Source organism: Macaca thibetana, chromosome 14, assembly GCF_024542745.1.
Source record: "Macaca thibetana thibetana isolate TM-01 chromosome 14, ASM2454274v1, whole genome shotgun sequence".
NCBI classification, from domain to species: Eukaryota; Metazoa; Chordata; class Mammalia; order Primates; family Cercopithecidae; genus Macaca; species Macaca thibetana.
In genome coordinates, this window is record NC_065591.1 from 115,544,138 (window position 1) to 115,562,873 (window position 18,736).

General features: G+C 37.5%; 2 protein-coding genes across 2 annotated transcripts; one reads left to right on the forward strand and one right to left on the reverse strand.

The window, feature by feature from the left end:
- Positions 1-277: 277 nt before the first annotated feature.
- Positions 278-1,551, forward strand: LOC126934799 (olfactory receptor 4D5). Its single transcript, XM_050755619.1, has one exon. It carries the CDS (start codon positions 346-348, stop codon positions 1,300-1,302), a length of 957 nt encoding a protein of 318 aa, XP_050611576.1. The 5' UTR covers positions 278-345; the 3' UTR covers positions 1,303-1,551.
- A 1,993-nt stretch (positions 1,552-3,544) lies between these two features.
- LOC126934798 (olfactory receptor 6T1) lies at positions 3,545-4,937 on the reverse strand. The gene has a single exon (XM_050755618.1). The coding sequence runs from the start codon at positions 4,590-4,592 to the stop codon at positions 3,621-3,623; it is 972 nt and encodes a 323-aa protein (XP_050611575.1). The 5' UTR covers positions 4,593-4,937; the 3' UTR covers positions 3,545-3,620.
- Positions 4,938-18,736: the final 13,799 nt, after the last annotated feature.

The following is an 18,736-nucleotide window of genomic DNA, read 5'->3' on the forward strand; positions in this document are numbered from 1 at the left end:
ACAACTAGTTACTGGAAGAATCAAAATTCATTTTCAGTTTAACACTCTCTTTTCTACATCCCATTTTTCAATTTCTGAGGACTTATTCTTTTTGATTCTCGTAAATCAAAAATAGTATGAGTGCTATCCGGAGTTTTATGCCTTTGGAGTTTGATATCACCAATACATGATGTTCAAATGCTTGGTGTCCTGCAGAACCATTTACAACATTCTCCTTATGGAAAATGAAAGAGTGAAGAATTTCACAGAGGAAGCAGAGGGAATTATTTTAGAGAAATTTGCAGATCCCTTGAATAATATGTCCTTTTTCCTTAGCAGGTTCACTGACAAGATCATACCAACCAGATGAATCCAGCAAATCACTCCCAGGTGACAGGATTTGTTCTGCTGGGGCTCTCTCAGGTTTGGGAGCTTCGGGTTTTTTTCTTCACTGTTTTCTCTACTATGTATTTTATGACTGTAGTGGGAAACCTTCTTATTGTGGTCATAGTGACCTCTGACCCACACCTGCACACGACCATGTATTTTCTCTTGGGCAATCTTTCTTTCCTGGACTTTTGCTACTCTTCCATCACGGCACCTAGGATGCTGCTCGACTTGCTCTCAGGCAACCCTACCATTTCCTTTGGGGGATGCCTCACTCAGCTCTTCTTCTTCCACTTCATTGGAGGCATCAAGATCTTCCTGCTGACTGTCATGGCGTATGACCGCTACGTTGCCATTTCCCAGCCCCTGCACTACACGCTCATTATGAATCAGACTGTCTGTGCACTCCTCATGGCAGCCTCCTGGGTAGGGGGCTTCATCCACTCCATAGTACAGGTTGCATTGACTATCCAGCTGCCATTCTGTGGGCCTGATGAGCTGGACAACTTTTATTGTGATGTGCCTCAGCTGATCAAATTGGCTTGCACAGATACCTTTGTCTTAGAGCTTTTAATGGTGTATAACAATGGCCTGGTGACCCTGATGTGTTTTCTGGTGCTTCTGGGATCCTACACAGCACTGTTAGTCATGCTCCGAAGCCACTCACGGGAGGGCCGCAGCAAGGCCCTGCACACCTGTGCCTCTCACATTGCTGTGGTGACCTTAATCTTTGTGCCCTGCATCTACATCTATGCAAGGCCTTTTCGGACATTCCCCATGGACAAGGCAGTGTCTGTGCTATACACAATTGTCACCCCCATGCTGAATCCTGCCATCTATACCCTGAGAAACAAGGAAGTGATCATGGCCATGAAGAAGCTGTGGAGGAAGAAAAAGGACCTTATCGGTCCCCTGGAGCGCAGACCCTTACCTTAGCACAGGCAGTGACCTGAGAATCTGAAAGATGCTTCAGGGTATTAGCCTGCTGGATAGGACCCTCAAAGTAGACAAAACTCTATGCCTATTGCTTCTCCATTGTTCTTAACCTCAATTAGGTTCTGGTGACCTGAACTCTTAGCCACAATAGAAGATGGGATGAGTGTCTTAGAACTGCTTCTAAGTGCCTCCTAGATAAAAAGTACCAAGTTCTATGCAGAAGTACTGTTTGGCTCAGAGACCACCTTCCCAGGTAAGAATGATGTTGGCATTGCTGAGAAAGTTTCAACTAGTAAATCTGGTGTCTTTTTCCTGATGTCACTTTTTGGACACAAAATACATTGGAAGACCTTATAATATTTTTAAAATTCTTTGAGACAGGGGTCCTCTTGAAATATTGGACCCTGAGTCCCAGTGGAGACTGATGGATTGATTGAATGTTCGCCAATGAAGAAAAAGGAAATTACCTTGGGCAAATCACTTTCTTCTTCATAGTTTCCTAGGGTCACTGTTGTTGCTATCAGTGTCATCATCATCATCATATAAATAACATTTAGTTAGGACTTACGATGTTCCAGACACATCCAAAAACCAGGTGATTTACCTTTATTATTTATTTTAATTTTCTCAAAATTCTTAGGAGATAGGTATCATCTTTACTTTAAACATGAGTCAATTACAAGTTAGAGACATTAAATAACTTACTTAAGGCTCCAGAGCTTGTTTTCTGGAATCCAACCCAAGTCTATACAATGTCAGAGCCCAAGTGCTCAACAATACCTAAAACTTCTTATAGATTCTAAGGATCTGTGGGTTTATGTTATCATGGATAGAGTTTATATCATCGTGAGTTATACTGACATCATAGATAGACTTGGCGTTGGATTCATTTTTAAAAATATGACTTGGTAATTCACTCCCTTACAACCACTCAGAGGCTTTCCATTGCCATAAAAAAAAATCCACATGACTGTTATAGATAAGATGTCTGACCTGGCTTCCACCCACCTCTCCAATCTCACTTCTCTAACTCCACTCTTTTCTAACCCTCTATTTACATTTACTTCTGTCAGTCTCTCCTTACTTCTTGAGTTTGCAAATACTCTTTGCTACCTCTGAGACGCTCTTCTCTTCATCCTTGCCTGGCAAACTCTTGCTCAATCTCAATCCTGGGTCTAAAGGTCTCTTCCTCAAAGACGTGTTCGCTGATCTTTAATCCAAATTAATTTGTCCTTATTAGTTTCTCTAACAAAACTCAAAAGTATTTATCACAGATTTCAATTACATACTGATTTATGAATTTATTTATTAATATATTTTGTCAGTCATCACCCACTATGCTATAAATTCTATAAAAGAAAGAACCATGTTTAGCTCACTTAATACTGTATTCTCCAAGCCTAGCACCACAGCCTAGATGAGGGTGCAGCAACATAGGCGCCTCATGTCAACACTGAGTAAGGATTTACTATTGAGTTTGTAAGTAGCCTGACCCTGCACTTACACTCTCCTGAAAGTGCATGTCTCTTTAAAATGTATTCTGTAGACATCTCCCTTCGTTCACCCTAGTTGGAGCCTTGCCTGGCACAGTGTCTGAAACATATTAGAGATTTAATAATATTTCTTAAAGGAATGATTAAATGATTGTTGCCATATTTGAGTTTGTTGCCATATTTGAGTTTGTTAGTAGAGTTTGACTTAGGAATTAGGGCTATCCAAATGTTTCACTGGTCTTAACATTCTTCCTTTATGAGATTCATATAGGACCTGCTAGTTACATAGGGAGCAATAACAAACGTGAATCAGAGAACCATTTATTACTGCAGCCAGAATTGGATTTTCTAATAATACAGAGGTTCTGGTTAATTTTATTTGCAATACCCAGTCTAGTTTGGAAGACCTCAGAGGCCCTCTTACTCCCCACTGAGCTCCAAATTTGAATCTCCATATTTCAGCATCTTCTGATTGGCTACATGACACAGGAGACTGATGCAGTAAGAAAAGTGTTTAAGCACACACATGAAGAGAAAGAGGAGCCTTCCTGTATGCAGGTCACATGCTCACATGTGCTCTCCAATCCAGGGATCCCACTTGAAAGAAATTTAACCAATTGGATCAGCCTTCTCTGTGGGGAGGAGGAGGCACAAGGAAGGTTGTAGGGAGGGAAAATGAAGGTTTACCACCATATATCATGTTGTATATTTAAGAAGACTGTTCTTTCATTAGCTGAGAAAAGTGCACAGTGTTGCCTACATCCCTTAAACTTCCCGCACATTTAAACATTTTTCAATAAACATTTAATCTCCCATTTAATAAGATCATTTCCTTTGACTTGTGACCCTCAGTTTCATCACAGCAGTGGGCCTGAGCCACCCCAGGGCGTCTCTCAGTGCTTTCTGCGCCTTGTCATTGCAGAGAGTGAAGATGAATGGGTTCAAGAGGGGTGTGATGATGCAGCTCAGGACGGAGGCACCTTTGCTGAGCAGTTTGGACTGAGCCTCTGACATACGAACGTAGAGAAAGATGGAACTGCCATAGATGATGACCACCACTGTGAGATGCGAGGTGCAAGTGGAGAACGCTTTCCTTCGCTCAACAGCTGTGGGAGCCCCGAGAACAGTGGCAAGAATGCAGGCATAGGAAACTGAGGTCAGAGTCAGTGAGCCCAGTAACACTGACGTAGAGAGCATGAAGGTCACCATTTCCAGCAGATGGGTGTCCCCACAAGAGAGTCTGAGCAAGGGCCAACTGTCACAAAAGAAGTGGTCAATTCCATTGGGGCCACAGAAAGGCAGGCTGGCCATGAGGACAGTGGGGCAAAGGACCCAGAGGAATCCAGCTAGCCAGGAGGCCAGCACTAGCTGGGAACAGACATGGCCACTCATCAGGGTTTCATAGTGGAGTGGTCGGCAGATTGCTAGGTAACGATCCAGAGACATGACGGCCAAGAGGAAGAAGTCAGTGGTGCCTAGAAAGAAGTAGAGGTCGGACTGGATGATGCAGCTAACAAATGAGATGGTGTGATCCCTCGTGAGGATGACGACAAGCATCTTGGGAACCACAACAGTTACCAGCAACAGCTCCAGGAAGGATAAATTCCACAGGAAGAAATACATCTGTGTGTGCAGGCGTCGGTCTATCCAGCTGAGCACAATAATTAGCAGGTTGCCTATGGCTGTTACAATGTAGGTGGTCATTAACCCCAGGAACACCAGGAACTGTAGGAGGTGGCTACTGGGAAAACCCAGAAGAACAAAGCTTCTTACCTGAGTCCAGTTTTCAGAGTTCATCTTCAGTCAGCTGCAGGGGAAATGGAACAGAACTCTGTAACTGGTCTATAGCTACCAATCGTCATTTAACCAATCGGTAAAATAATATTGAATACCCAACACTTCCTTATGTTCTGAGAATATGGTGATCTATATTTTGGTCTGCAAGTGATGCACAAAGAGAGAAACAAATTACAATAGGAAGCAGCATGGCAATATTGAACATCAATTATGTATCCGAAAATTTACACTGTGCACAGTATCTCTTCTCCCAGCTACTCTTAAAACTAGATTTTACTGTTTTCAAAGGTAAGAAAAGGGAGTTTGAGTGACTCGTCTATGATCAGGTAGGAAACAGGTGGTAGAGGCAGGATTTCATACCGAGCTTTTGTGGCTCCGACGCGTGCTGCTGATACTGTTGTGGTAAGGCAGAGAACTGTGTGAGTAGTGTGGTCTTAGAGCAATCCAGAGGAGTAGAGGGGTCAGAGAAGACTTTGCAGAATAAATGCACCATGAACAAATTTTACTGGTATTAAGAACTCTTATTTTAGTGTTTATGGTCCTTCTGTGTCCCGGCTTGACATAAAATAACAGAATTTAAAAATCTGGGCTCTCGGTATCCTCAGAGATTTAATTTTCATTAGTCAGCCACGAAGCCAAATAGGACTGGACTGTGCAAAGCCCTAGTCCTGTCATAAAGTATTATTTTTCTTTTTTTCCCCCATATCCAGACTCCTATAGAATGCTAGAAATCCTTCTTCCTGGTGGAATGCTTACTAGCTTCTCTCAGCTTCAGCTCACTCAATATTCTAACAGTATAAAATGTGGAATAAGGGAGAATGGTCTCAAAGGAGATGGTATATATCAACTTGCCTTCTCAACTTTTGCCTTAATTTGGAGATATGTTCATCTTGTCCTTGGAGCTTTTGGAATCCTGTAAAATGTATCTACATGTTTTGAAGGACTGGGTTTCATTAGACAATTAGAGATCTTGGGTTTTCGGGATTTTTTTTTTTTAACATCTAGCACCAAATACTCAGAATCACATAGATTCTGCCTAATTAGGGAAAATGGAAAATATTCTAAGACAAAAAGAATGAAAATGAGCATCAAGTGACATTGTTTAATTGACAAGGAATGAAGTGTTGAGAGTTTAGACAGTTTCACTGAGGAATATCTATGACTTCAGACCAACAGTGTTAAAGAAGAGGAGCACAGACATTCTCCGTTCTGTCTGAAGCTACTTTAACAGATAGTATTGAACCGAGGCAAGGAATCCAGGTTTGAAGGATGAAGAAGAGAGGCATGTTCTGTTTACATCCATTTTGGAAAGAATAAGTCTGGCATTTAAGTAGCTAGGTAATACTAATGCTTCATTCTGCTAGTCTAGGGCTTGCGTCTCCAAAATCAAAGAAATACCATAATAAAACCCAGCAAAGGAGGCCAGCGCACTATTTCAGGATAACATAATCATTTCAGACTAGGACAATGTGCTACTGTGGCTGTTTTCAAAACATCAGGTAAATATTATTAAAAGTAACTTATGAAGCCGGTCAAACACACAAAATCAGTTTGTGGCTACTGTTACAAAATACATGCACTAAAGTCTGTTCTCCAGCCTCCCTTTGCCAACCTGAATAACTGCTTATCAGTTCTGGAGAGCCTCATCAGTGGGCTGGCTGTCTCTCATAACGCCAGACCATAACAATGTAATCTCTATATATGCATGTTTAAAATTTTGTCATTTTCAACCTCAAAATAATCTTAATGCCTTAAATCATTTGCTTAATGTCACACAGTTAGAAATTGTTTTATTATAGTTGCAAATGGTTTTTGTTCCTATGTATTTTGCACTAAAAATACTGCTTAACAAGATGAGAATCAGTGAAGGGCATTAGAACTTTGAGAGGCGCACATGCACACATTTTTGATGGACATAATGATCTAATTTACACAATTAGATAACTATTATTATTATCCACTTTACAATTGAGCAAACTAGAACAGTGTGGGAAAAAGAAAACCCACCCTCAAACATAAAGCTAAGATACACATCTAAGCTTATCTGACTCTGGTGTGTGTCTATGGCACTAGTAGATAAGACCATGAAACTTGAACCTATCAAGGGAAAAAAAAAGGATATAGATTTAGAATGCTGTAATATAATGATGCTCCTAATGATAACAGCTAGAGCTTACTGAGTAGTTACTATATGCCAGAGACTTTCTATTCATTTCATTGTGAAATGTATCAGCAACTATACAAGGTAGACATTATTATTCTCTCCATCGTACAGGCAAGGTTTAGGGTTAGAGGGATTAACAACCCACATTAATGAGTAGTGGAATCAGTGAATAAAATTTTAGCAGTCTGATTTCAGAGCCTGAATTATTAACTGCTAAACCACAATATCTTATATGAGAGAGTTTGTGATTATAAATTTGATTTGATATCAATTTCCACTTGTCATCATACTTCATCTGTCAACTAATGATAGGAATTCTACATATAGAAATGAATTGTTAGAGTTTCAAGATTTGATCCTGATAAAATGAAAACATCCCCCAGGATATGGGATAGATTGAGTTTTATCCAACAGTCTTTCAGCGCCTCCTCCAGAGCAATGGACAGTAGATGTTATAGTCCTAATCACCACTCTCCATTCCCAGAAGATGGAGACACCCCACCATATTGAATAAGTTGTTGAAACTTGTTTCCTCTTGTCCTTCAAGTTCTATTTTAGGATGTGCTGCATTGATATCACATAGAAATGGAAGCATTTTACCTGGCAACAAAGACGAAGTGTTAATTATACTTTCTTTCCTTCCTCTCCCTCTCTCTCTCTCTTTCTTTCTTTCTTTCTCTCTCTCTCTCCTTCCTCCTTCCTTCCTTCCTTCCTTCCTTCCTTCCTTCCTTCCTTCCTTCCTTCCTTCCTTCCTTCCTTTCTTTCTTTCTTTCTTTCTTTCTTTCTTTCTTTCTTTCTTTCTTTCTTTCTTTCTTTCTTTCTTTCTTTCTTTCTTTCTGATGGGGTCTCGCTCTATCACCAGCCTGGAGTGCAGTGGCACGATCTCGGCTCACTGCAACCTCCATCTCCCGGGTTCAAGCGATTGTCCTGTCTCAGCCTCCCAAGTAGCTGGGATTACAGGCATGTGCCACCACACCCAGCTACTTTTTGTATTTTTAGTAGAGATGGGGCTTCACCATGTTGGCCAGGATGGTCTCGATCTCCTGACTTTGTGATCTGCCTGCCTCAGCCTCCCAAAGTGCTGGGATTACAGGCATGAGCCACCGCACCCAGCCCCATACACTTTATTTCTAACCACTAACCAGTTATAGATCCAGAAGCACATATAAATACATACTTATTTTATCAGTCCTCAGTAAGTATTCCCTTATGGCATTACTACATTTTGCTTGTTTTCCTACATTTGATGGGATCATCAAAATCATCCTATCTCCCTTTTGTAAGATGGAACTTCCCTGCCAGGGCATACCATACACCTTTCTCAAGTCCTTCATCCACCTGGACCAATTGCTTATGTAAATTTCTCGTTGGCTGACTGATGTTTGGTAATGTGTGTATTTAGTCTGCCTAACCTTCTTACCTCTCAGTTTGCAGTCCTTTCATGCCTTCTTTTGCCAAATCCCTCCCATTTTACTGGTAACTCTATTGCTTGCTTTGTTTCTCTTTCCCTTCTGTAGATGTACTCTGGGAATCTTGAAGTTTAAATGGATTTTACACCTTATTAATCAAGGGTGAATTTAGGTTTATAGAATTTTTTCCTAAAAGTATGGAAAACCTGCATTGGAATCACCTGGTATGTTTCTTAAAATTGCTGATTTCTAGGCTCCACCTATAAAATTGCAATTATTCTCAGGGTTTAGGGCTCAGGAATATAAATTTTTATCAGTTTATCTGGGTTATTCTCATTTAACCAAAAGGTTGAGAAATACTGGTTTTTGTGAGAAGGAAAAATGTTGAGCAGGTTTGAGTATTATTAGGGTAAAGGACTGAGGTGTAAGGGAGGGATGGGTTGAAGGTCAGATCTAGAAGAGCCTGCATGTGGGAGGCTGAGGTTTCTAAACTAAAACCATCATCAACTTTTTAATGTGGTGATAGAACTAAATATCTGACCCAGAGCAGCAATAAATCTAGCTTTCTGAATTCTCACAACATGTGTGGATGGCTGTCGCAGGCTCTAATATGTCCACAGGCATGCAGAGGCTATTTTTTTTTTTCAGGTGTGAGCTAGCAAAGTACTCTAACAAGGGTGAGATCGCACACTTGTTATGTGCTGGATAACCTACCAGGTATGGGAGGCACCTAGCAGAATGAGCTGAATAAGTTACTGAGGAGCTCATAGTGTATAAGGGTTAGATACATGCAAATGATAAATTCCATTCTAACTCAAATTCCATGAGCCTTTAAACTCATCAGGTTGCAATAGTTTTTTAACTTAGCAAATAGCATGCTCCGTTCTTGCCATCTTCAAAGCAGGATATACTTATGTAATGACTATAAATATATTTTGAGCAGTAGTTTGATAATCCTTGTAATCTTATTTTCCTATTGAAAAATTCAAAATGTTTTTTCTAATCTCCATTGATCACCTGGGTACAAATTGTACACCCAGATGATCACCGGAGATTAGAAAAAATATTTGAATCATACTTATCATTAAATAGGACGAATAAAAAATTATATTCTCATTTATATATATATGTCAATTAAACCCATGACAAAAGTAAAATCATGGTATCATGGGGGAAGAGGAAAGGAAGGTTAAAATTTTTTTTGGAGTCAGCATGGGACATTTCAAAAGGTTAGTAACATTTAACTGGGTGTTTATAGAATAAGTTTTTTTCCAGACCAAGTGGACACATAAGTCTTTTAGGTTTAGAGTAGCCAAATACCAAATATTTTGAGTTTTTAAATAGGAAAATAAGGTTATGAAGATTATCAAACTACTGTTCAAAATATACTCATAGTTATACATAGTACATCCTACTTTGAAGATAGCAAGAACAGAGCATGCTATTTGCTCAGTTAGAAAACTATTTCAACCTGATGAGTTTAAAGGCTCATTAGAGCATGGGCTACATTGGCTTTTGAGATAAACAAAATGTAACAATTATCTTTGGATCTTTCTCATCTCCAGTAGTAGTATAATAATATTCTTGCTTTTTAGTAATTGTCAAATAATCTTATTAATGTAGTTTTAGAATGTGTGAATATTTTGAGCTGTTTGCTTTTTATGTAGAAATACTTTGTCATGAAGGCTTTAGATAAAATGGCTAACATTGTAATTGAAGAATAAGAAAAAATTCTCTGAAATTGTCTATTTTGGTCAGGGTACAATGTCTTGTGCTCTCTCAAATGTAATAGGTTACCAATTGTTCCTCTGCATGTAAAACCTTATCTTTCCATGAAACTTAAGTGAGTACTTTAAAGATAAACTTTCCAAAAGCTGGAGGCTTTGTACTTCAGTCCCTAGTAAAAAAGAAAGTTGTTAGGGTCACTTTCTGGCTACTCAAAATATGAAAATCAGAGTTTTTCATAATGCAATGCTGTACTTTATGGGCTCAAGTGTTGGTTTATCTATGCAGAACTCAATAGCTGAGGATATAACTGAAGAGCTCTCATTCCTATCTTCCATCAGTAAATAGAAATTGTATAACTGTGTACAATAAAATGTATCATAGTTTTGGTACTGTAAATCTTTGTGCCTTAAATTACTTATAAACAAAACTCATTGATTCCAATGAGTCCAGTTTTAAGTCAAGAATAGAAATAAATTTTGGGTATATGAAGTTGCCTGACATAGGAGGTAATATAAGTTATCTCCTTTACCTGTTCCAATACTGCATTTCTTAGGCTTCTTCCCCTGGCCAGTTTGAAGAATGTGCACTCAAAGGTTCTATCAGGATCCTGTTTGTGGTCAATGGAGCACACAGAAGGCTTCTTGAATCTGCAGTTCTTTATGGTTCAAGTAATACCAAGCAAAACCCTTTCTCAGTGTTGAAAGAGAAGTTATCATACATTTGCATGATTATTGCCTTGTACCTCCAATAAATTAAAATTCACTTTAACTTGCTTTGAATGGAAATCTCAAAAGGGAATAACTTTGACCAAAGTTCTCTAAAAATAAACTAATGTAATTAGTCCTTCGAGGCTTTAGGGGGTGAGATGTTTGAGATTTGTCATAGAGTATGAATTGTACTTCTTCAAAAAAAGGTAGAGCTATTTCTTGGGTATAGAAGTAAAAGAAAATTTGTTACTGTATTTGAACTTTAAGAAATTCTCTTAAGCTAGGTAGTGACTCAGTGAGGCCTTGGGTATCTTGATGATGTAATGAAATTATAACATATGTGCATATGTGTGTGTGTGTGTGTATATATATGATCATTGTTAACTTAAAAATCCGATCTTTTTTTTCAGTGAGGATTGAACATTGAGTCACATACTAATTATGATATATAATACTTGGCATGAACTTGGGTAAGTTACTTAAATTCCCAGCTTCAGTTTCTTCATCTGTAAAATGGGTTTCATAGGAACTTTAAGAGAAAGAATTATGTATAATTTGCACCCAGGCTATCAGTGGAGATTAGAAAAAATATTTGAATCTTGCTCATTATCAAGAAGGACAAATAAAAATTATCTTCTCATTTATGTACCTTCAATAAGCTCAAAGTATCTACTTAGTATATGATACGAGAAACAAGAAATGAGTTCAAAGTACCTACTTTTCAAATTATCTGTCTACTTCACCCCTTCCCCACCAAAATGCTGAACTTGTAGTTCATCAAAACCATACTGTAAACTGTTATGAGTTTACCTTTCTAGATAGGTTATATTGAAATATTTCGCATACTCTGAAGTGTAAAATTAATGAAAAATGTTGGATTAAAAGAGATTCAATAAAAATCTAAAGATATTTAAAAACTTTATTAATGATTGTCCAACCTTGATTGGAATTTAAAAATGTGAAGTTATGTCAAAATGTGTACTAGGGATTTTTATTTGCATTAAATTATGTTTTTTTTTTCTCCTTCTCTAGAAGCTGTTTTATGCTACTCTTAGGATATCATATGCTAAAGATATTATGGCTTAAAATAGGTAACGGACAATGTTACACTGATAAGAATTATCTGTATAAAGAAAGTTTTCAGTCATTCTAGGATTTCCAAATCTTGTCTTCTTAAATATGATAGAATGGTAAGTTCAATAAAAACTATCCACATTCTGTGGGAAAAGGGGGTCAGTGAAGAGCCAGCATTGCTGTCCTTTTCAGGAATTAGATAAAGTATGCCTTAAGAGTGTCAAATACAAGTCTGGGCACTATGGGCACACTGTTTCCACCTTAATTCTACCTTTCCTGCTGGATCACCTTGATAGAGAACTGGGAGTCAATCCTGGAGTTCTAGTCTAAAACTCACTTCCTAAGCACACCTAGTGATTTTATAAGCACTTAATTACCTATGTTCTTTCTTGCTTAAAATACCTAAAATCATTTCTGTTTCCTTCACTGAACCTTAAATAACATAAATGCCAATGAAGAGGGACTTCTGTGAACTGTGACAATAATCATGTTATCTAGAGGATATTTTGGTGTCTTACTTGTCCTGAAACCTTCCCTTATAGGAACAGCCAAGAAATGAGTTCAAAATAGATTTCTCATTAACACATCTAATGATATTTACATTCATCTTGAGAAATAATGCCCCTATGTGACAATACTTCATTTTAGGAAAAAAAAAAAAAAAAAAGGATATCAATCTGAGAGTGGTTTGGTGTCACTGTTATTTTTTAAAAAGTGGATCTTCTTTAAACATTTTTTACATGCCTACTTAATATGGTTAATCCATATGAATGGGTTAGGAAAAACTGAAATGTCTATTGATTGACTGAGTTACCTCAAAAGCTAAACTGCAGCATTACATTATTCTAAGATGTTACCCAAATCGAAAATATGTGTTGAATTACATAAAGTATGTAACATTCTAGATCCTTTTCGTGAATCTTTTCTCCTAAACAAGATAACTTATTGGCTGTTTAAATGCTCTTGTGGAATGTTTCTTATCTTTTCATTTTGGCCATCAAAATATGCTTTATTTGTTACATAAGTAACATAAACATTAAAAAATAGTGTATTATTGATTTTGCCACAACAGTCCCCGAACTACTAGCAACTTAAAAAAAAGTTAGAGGTGACAAATAAGGGCATTACATATTGATATAGGGGTCAATTCAATAAGAAGAGCTAATTATCCTAAATATATATGCACCCAATACAGGAGCACCCATATTCAAAAAGCATGAGACCCACAAAGAGACTTAGACTCTCACACAATAGTAGTGGGAGATTTTAACAAAATACTGTCAATGTTAGACAGCAGAAAATTAACAAAGACATTCAGACCTTGAACTCAGTTCTGGATCAAGTGGGATTCTGGATCAGTGATCTGTCTAGCACTATCAGTGCACGTTGAAGTCTTCCACTATTATTGTGTGGTTATCTGAGTCTTTTTGTAGGTCTCTAAGAACTTGTTTTATGGTTCTGGATGCGGCAATGTTAGGTTCATATATATTTAGGATAGTTAAATCTTCTTGTTGAATTGAATCCTTTACCATTATGTAATGTCCTTTTTTTTTTAATTGTTGTTGGTTTAAAGTCTGTTTTGTCTGAAATTAGAATAGCAACTTCTGCCCTTTTTGCTTTTCTGATTGCTTGGTAGATTTTTCTTCAGGGCGAGATCACAAGATCAGGGTGAAACTAGAATCACTAATGAACTTCCATGTCCCCCTGTGCATGCGTTGTCATTGATAAACATCTTAACACGGTTCAAGAGCAGAGAATCGGTCTGACTAGAATTTGCCAGGCTGGAATTTCCTAATCCTAACAAACCTGGGGGTGCTACAGGAGACTAGGTCGTGTTTTATCCCTATCTACATCTGCATAAGGCACACGCTCCCAGGGCAACCATTTTAGAGCCCCCCCCCCCCACCCCGGGAATGCATTCTTTTCCCAGGGCTGTTAAATATTAATATTCCTTACTGGGGAAATAATTCAGCGATATTTATCTTACCCATTTTTGGTAATAAGAGAAATATGGCTCTGTCCTGGCTGGCCCACAGGCAGCCAGATTTTAAGGTTATCTCCCTTGTTCCCTAAACATTGCTATTATCCTGTTCTTTTTTCAAGGTGCCCTGATTTCATATTGTTTAAACAATTTGTGCAGTTAACACAATCATCACAGGGTCCTGAGGCAACATATAGCTTCATCTTATGAAGATGATGGGATTAAGAGATTAAAGTAAAGAGAGGCATAGGAAATCACAAGAGTGTTGATTGGGGAAGTGATAAATGTCCATGAAATCTTCACAATTTATGTTCAGAGATTGCAGTAAAGACAGACGTAAGAAATTATAAAAGTATTAATTTGGGGAACTAATAAATGTCCATGAAATCTTCACAATTTATGTTCTTCTGCCATGGCTTCAGCCAGTCCCTCCATCTGGGGTCCCTGACTTCCCGCAACAATACAGCTGCTTTTTGTACATTGATTTTGTATCCTACAACTTCATCAAATTAGCTCATTGGTTCTAACAGTTTCTTTTACATGTGTGTTTGTGTGGGTGGAGTATTTAGCATTTTCTATATATACAATCATGCCATTCACAGAGAAAATCTTAGTTTTTCTTTTCTTATTTGGGTGCATTTTATTTCTTTTTCTTTCCCAGTCCTCTGACTTGGACTTTCAGTACTACATTGAAAAGAAGTAGAGAAAGTGGGCATCATTGTCTTGTTCTTAATCTTAGAGGCAAAGCTTTTAGCTTTCCACAGTTGAATATGCTGTTAGCTGTGGGCTTATTGTATATGGCCTTTATTGTGTTGGGGTTCATTTCTTCTGTACTTAATTTGTTGAGAATTTTTATCATGAAAAGATGTTTTGTCAAATGCTTTTTCTGCATGTATTGAGATGATCTTATTAATTTCCCTTCTTTATTCTTTCAGTGCCGGTATTATATTTATTGACTCGGGTATGTTTAACTATTCTTGCATCCCAGGGATAAATTCCACTTGATCATGGTGTATGATCCTTTTAATGTGCTGTTAAATTCAGTTGGTTAGTATTTGTTGAGGATTTTTTGCATCTATGTTCCTTAGGAATATTGGACTGTAATTTTCTTGTAGTGTTCTTTCTGGCTTTGGTATTAGGGTAATGCTGGCTTTATAAAATAAGCCTGGAACTTTTCCCTTCTTGCTAGGTTTTTTTTTAAAAAATTTGAGAAGGATTGGGATTGATTTCTCTTTAAATATCTGGTAGAATTCACCAGAGAAGCTCACAGGTCCTAGGTTTTCTTTAATGGGAAATTTTTTCATGATTAATAATTTTTTTTTTTCTTTTTCCGTCAGTGTCTCACTCCTGTCACACAAACTGGAGTGCAGTGGTGTGATCTTGGCTCACTGCAGCCTTGACTTCCCAGGCTCAGGAGATCCTCCACCCTCGGCCTCCCAGATAGCTGGGACAACAGACATGCACCACCATGCCTGGCTAATTTTTGTATTTTTAGTAGAAATGTGGCTTTGCCATGTTGTCCATGCTGGCCTTGAACTCCTGGGCTTAAGCAATCTGACCATCTTGGCTTCCCAAAGTGCTAGGATTGCAGTCATGAGCCACTGTGCCTGGCCTATGATTCAATCTTGATAGGTTGTATGTTTCTGGAAATCAATTTTTTTCTAGGTTATAATATCTAATTTGATGATGAATGCTTGTTCATGATAATCTCTTATGATCCTTTGTACTTCTGCAGTATCAGTTGTATCTTCTCTTTCATTTATAATTTTACTTGAGTCTTTTTTAAAGAAAACCTTGCTAAAGGTTTTTTTGTGTATCTTTTCAAAAAAATGACTCTAGCTTCACTGATCTTTTTAATATATTTTAGTCCCTATTTCATCCATTTCTGCTCTGAACTTATTATTCTTCATTCTGCTAACTGGTGTGGGTCTGAAGTCTGCATCTGTGGGGATGAACCTGAAGCTTGAGACTATATGGGCTGGCCTGATGCTGGGGTTTACTGGGCTGGTCCTGGTGCACAGGTCCATGGACAGGTCTGGGGCTTTCATCACTCTCCTTCCCCACAATGAGAATCTCTCATTCCTGTGCTGTCTGGAGTTGGGGGAAGGGTGACATGGATGATGTAAAGCTGTCCTTCCTACCTTCTTATTTCTGTGCTTCACTCAGGTGCTGTCACATGGATTCTTTAGTTCTTGTGAAGGTATTTTCATATGTGAATACTTGCTAAAATTGATGTTTTTCATATTAGGACAAGTGCTGGAAACTCCTGCCATCTTCCTGATGTTCTCTTTGTGTAATTTCTTACAACTACCTGTAAATCTACATTTATCAAAAATAAAAGTGTAATAATAAATGAATGTAAAATTAAGACTTTTACAGAAATAACAAAATTAAAAGAATTCATCACCAGCAGACTTCCAGGGTAAGAGGTGGTATAGATATTAAAAAGTGTTCATGACATTAGAAAATAATACTATATCATAACTTGTGTATACAAAAATAAATAAAGGTTACCAGAAATGATAACTAGGTGGGTAAATATAAAGCCATTTTCTCTTTTTTTAGTTTCTTTTTTAAAAAAAGTGAAATATTTCTTTTTTAGAAAAACTTGTATTTTAGGTTCAGGGTTCCATGTATAGCTTTGTTATATAGGTAAATTGCATGTCACGGGAGTTTAATGTACAGATTATTTTGTCACCCAGGTAGTGTGCATAGTACTTGATAGGTAGTTTTTCATTTTTCACCTTCCCCCTACCCTCCACCTTCAAGTAGGCCCCAGTATCTGTTATTTCCTTCTTTGTGTTTATGTGTACTAAATGTTTAGCTTCAACTTATAAGTGAGAACATGTGGTGTGTGTATATATATATATATGGTTTTTCACTCCTGTATTAGTTTGCTTAGGATAACGTCCTCTATCTCCATCTATGTTGCTCCAAAGGACATGATGCAAAGGACATGATCTTATTCTTTTTTATGGCTGTGTAGTATTCCATGTTGTATATGTACTAGATTTTCTTTTATCCAGTCTATCATTGATGGGCCTTTAGGTGAATTTCATGATAAAACAAAATTTTTATTACTTAATATCTTTTAAAAATAATGACTTATTCAGAACAAAAAACCCACAATAACAATATATTGCGGAGTTTTAAAAAGTTGTATAAGAAGAAGTACAGTGTATGAGAACAATCTATTAATAATTTTGTATCAAACATTTAAGGAAAGATATGATACCAGTTACCAAAAATTGAAGAGTTTAGAATACTTACCATCTCAGTTAATGAAGACGCTATTATTCTGATACCCAAAGTAGACAAAAATATAAGCCAGCATCTCTCAAGAGCATACATATAAAAATACTTAACAAACTTCTGGCATATCAAATTCAACAATATGTAAAAGGATAATACATGAAGACAACTGGGGTTCATTCTAGGAATGCAGATTGGTTTAATGTTGAAAATCAAACATTGCAAGTCACCATATTAACAGACTTAAAGAAAAATTATATGACCATGTCAGCAGATGGAGAAAAAGCAGTGGACAATAGCCAGCATCCATTAATAAAAACTCTCAATAATTTAGAAGTAAAAGAGGACTTCCTCAACCTGATGAAGGACATCTATGAAAATCCTACACCTAACCTAGCAAATATCCTGCAAAATTAAATGCTTTCCCCTAGGATCAAGAACAAGGCACACATGAAAGAAAATTATTTGGGATATTGTTATATTATTTTCTAATTTATCTCATGGTTTAGCATTTAAAGAAGTGGCTTCTCAGGATAAAGGTATTTCTATAGATGACAAGGAGGAGGAAAAATAAACAGGTAGGACGCCTAGGGCATAATCTGAGTTCTTTAGATTGGCATTCAAGGACATTTTCATTTTATAGAATAGTTTTGGTGACTATAACCAACTCCTTCCTCTTGTATGGTAAGTTGCTATAACTAAAACCTTGAGTTATCTTTTATAATTTTGGAGTCTAGAAATGCCCTTTCTTTCATAGTTGCCCTATAAATTCAATTATGGTATTAAAACCTTGCTAATCCTTCAGAAACAATTTGAATCTTAGCTTGTATGATAAGCTCTCTTTGATTTCTTCAGCCGGCTTAGTAAGAAACTGGAGCACCTATTTTACCTGACACTTAATATAATTATTTTATTTAGACCTCATTCTTACAAAGCAATTATTTTAAATCTTACTCTTAAAAGTGGAGACTAAAACTCCAATTATGACATTTGTGCAAAATTCTACAGCTAGGACTGGTTGGATCCGGATTAGAATACTGGTAGGTTCAATTGACACCAAAGCCCATGTTATTTCTATCTCTCAGTGTGGCCTTAATTATATACTACCTTGAGTGGGAGAATAAAGATCATGTCACTTTATAAGTTACCTTGGATAAGTCACTTTTCTCCTCGTATTTTATCATTTTAAAAAATGTGGTTTCTTCTTGCTGGGAAATACATATACAAAGGTTCCTTTCATTGTATTTTATACTTTTGTTTACAGTATTCTTTAATATGTTTTATGCATTTAATAAAGTTATTTCATAAAAAATAAAACAATCATTTATTAATACAAATGAGGATATGAACAGCATTTCACATACCTCTGAGTCATAGAACTTAGATTTTGGAGAGACTCTAGACATCATCTAAACCAGTCTTCCCATTTTCTAGATGAAGTGTTTGTGATGGGGAGAGTGAGGTAGACCATTTGGCCAAAGCCGGGGGCAAGTGTGTGGCTGAGTTGCAACTCCGTTATTCTGATTTCCACCTGAATGATTTTCCCTACTCATTTTGAGATGTGAATAGCTGCTTTCCTGGCAGGCAAATTGTGAGTTTTGATAGCACAGACTATGGGGGTGGGCTACCTGCTGTAGACTCTCAGAAGTTGCTGCACAAAAGCCTATGCAGAGCATGCTTCACCTCCCTGTTCCGCAAAGTGTAAATGAATGGGTTGAGCATTGGAGTTATGATTGTGTAGAAGATCGCGGGGGCCCCAGCTCCTGCCTCACTGGAGTGAGGCTGCAGGTAGATACAGACAGGTGGCACGTAGTACAGGAGCACCACAG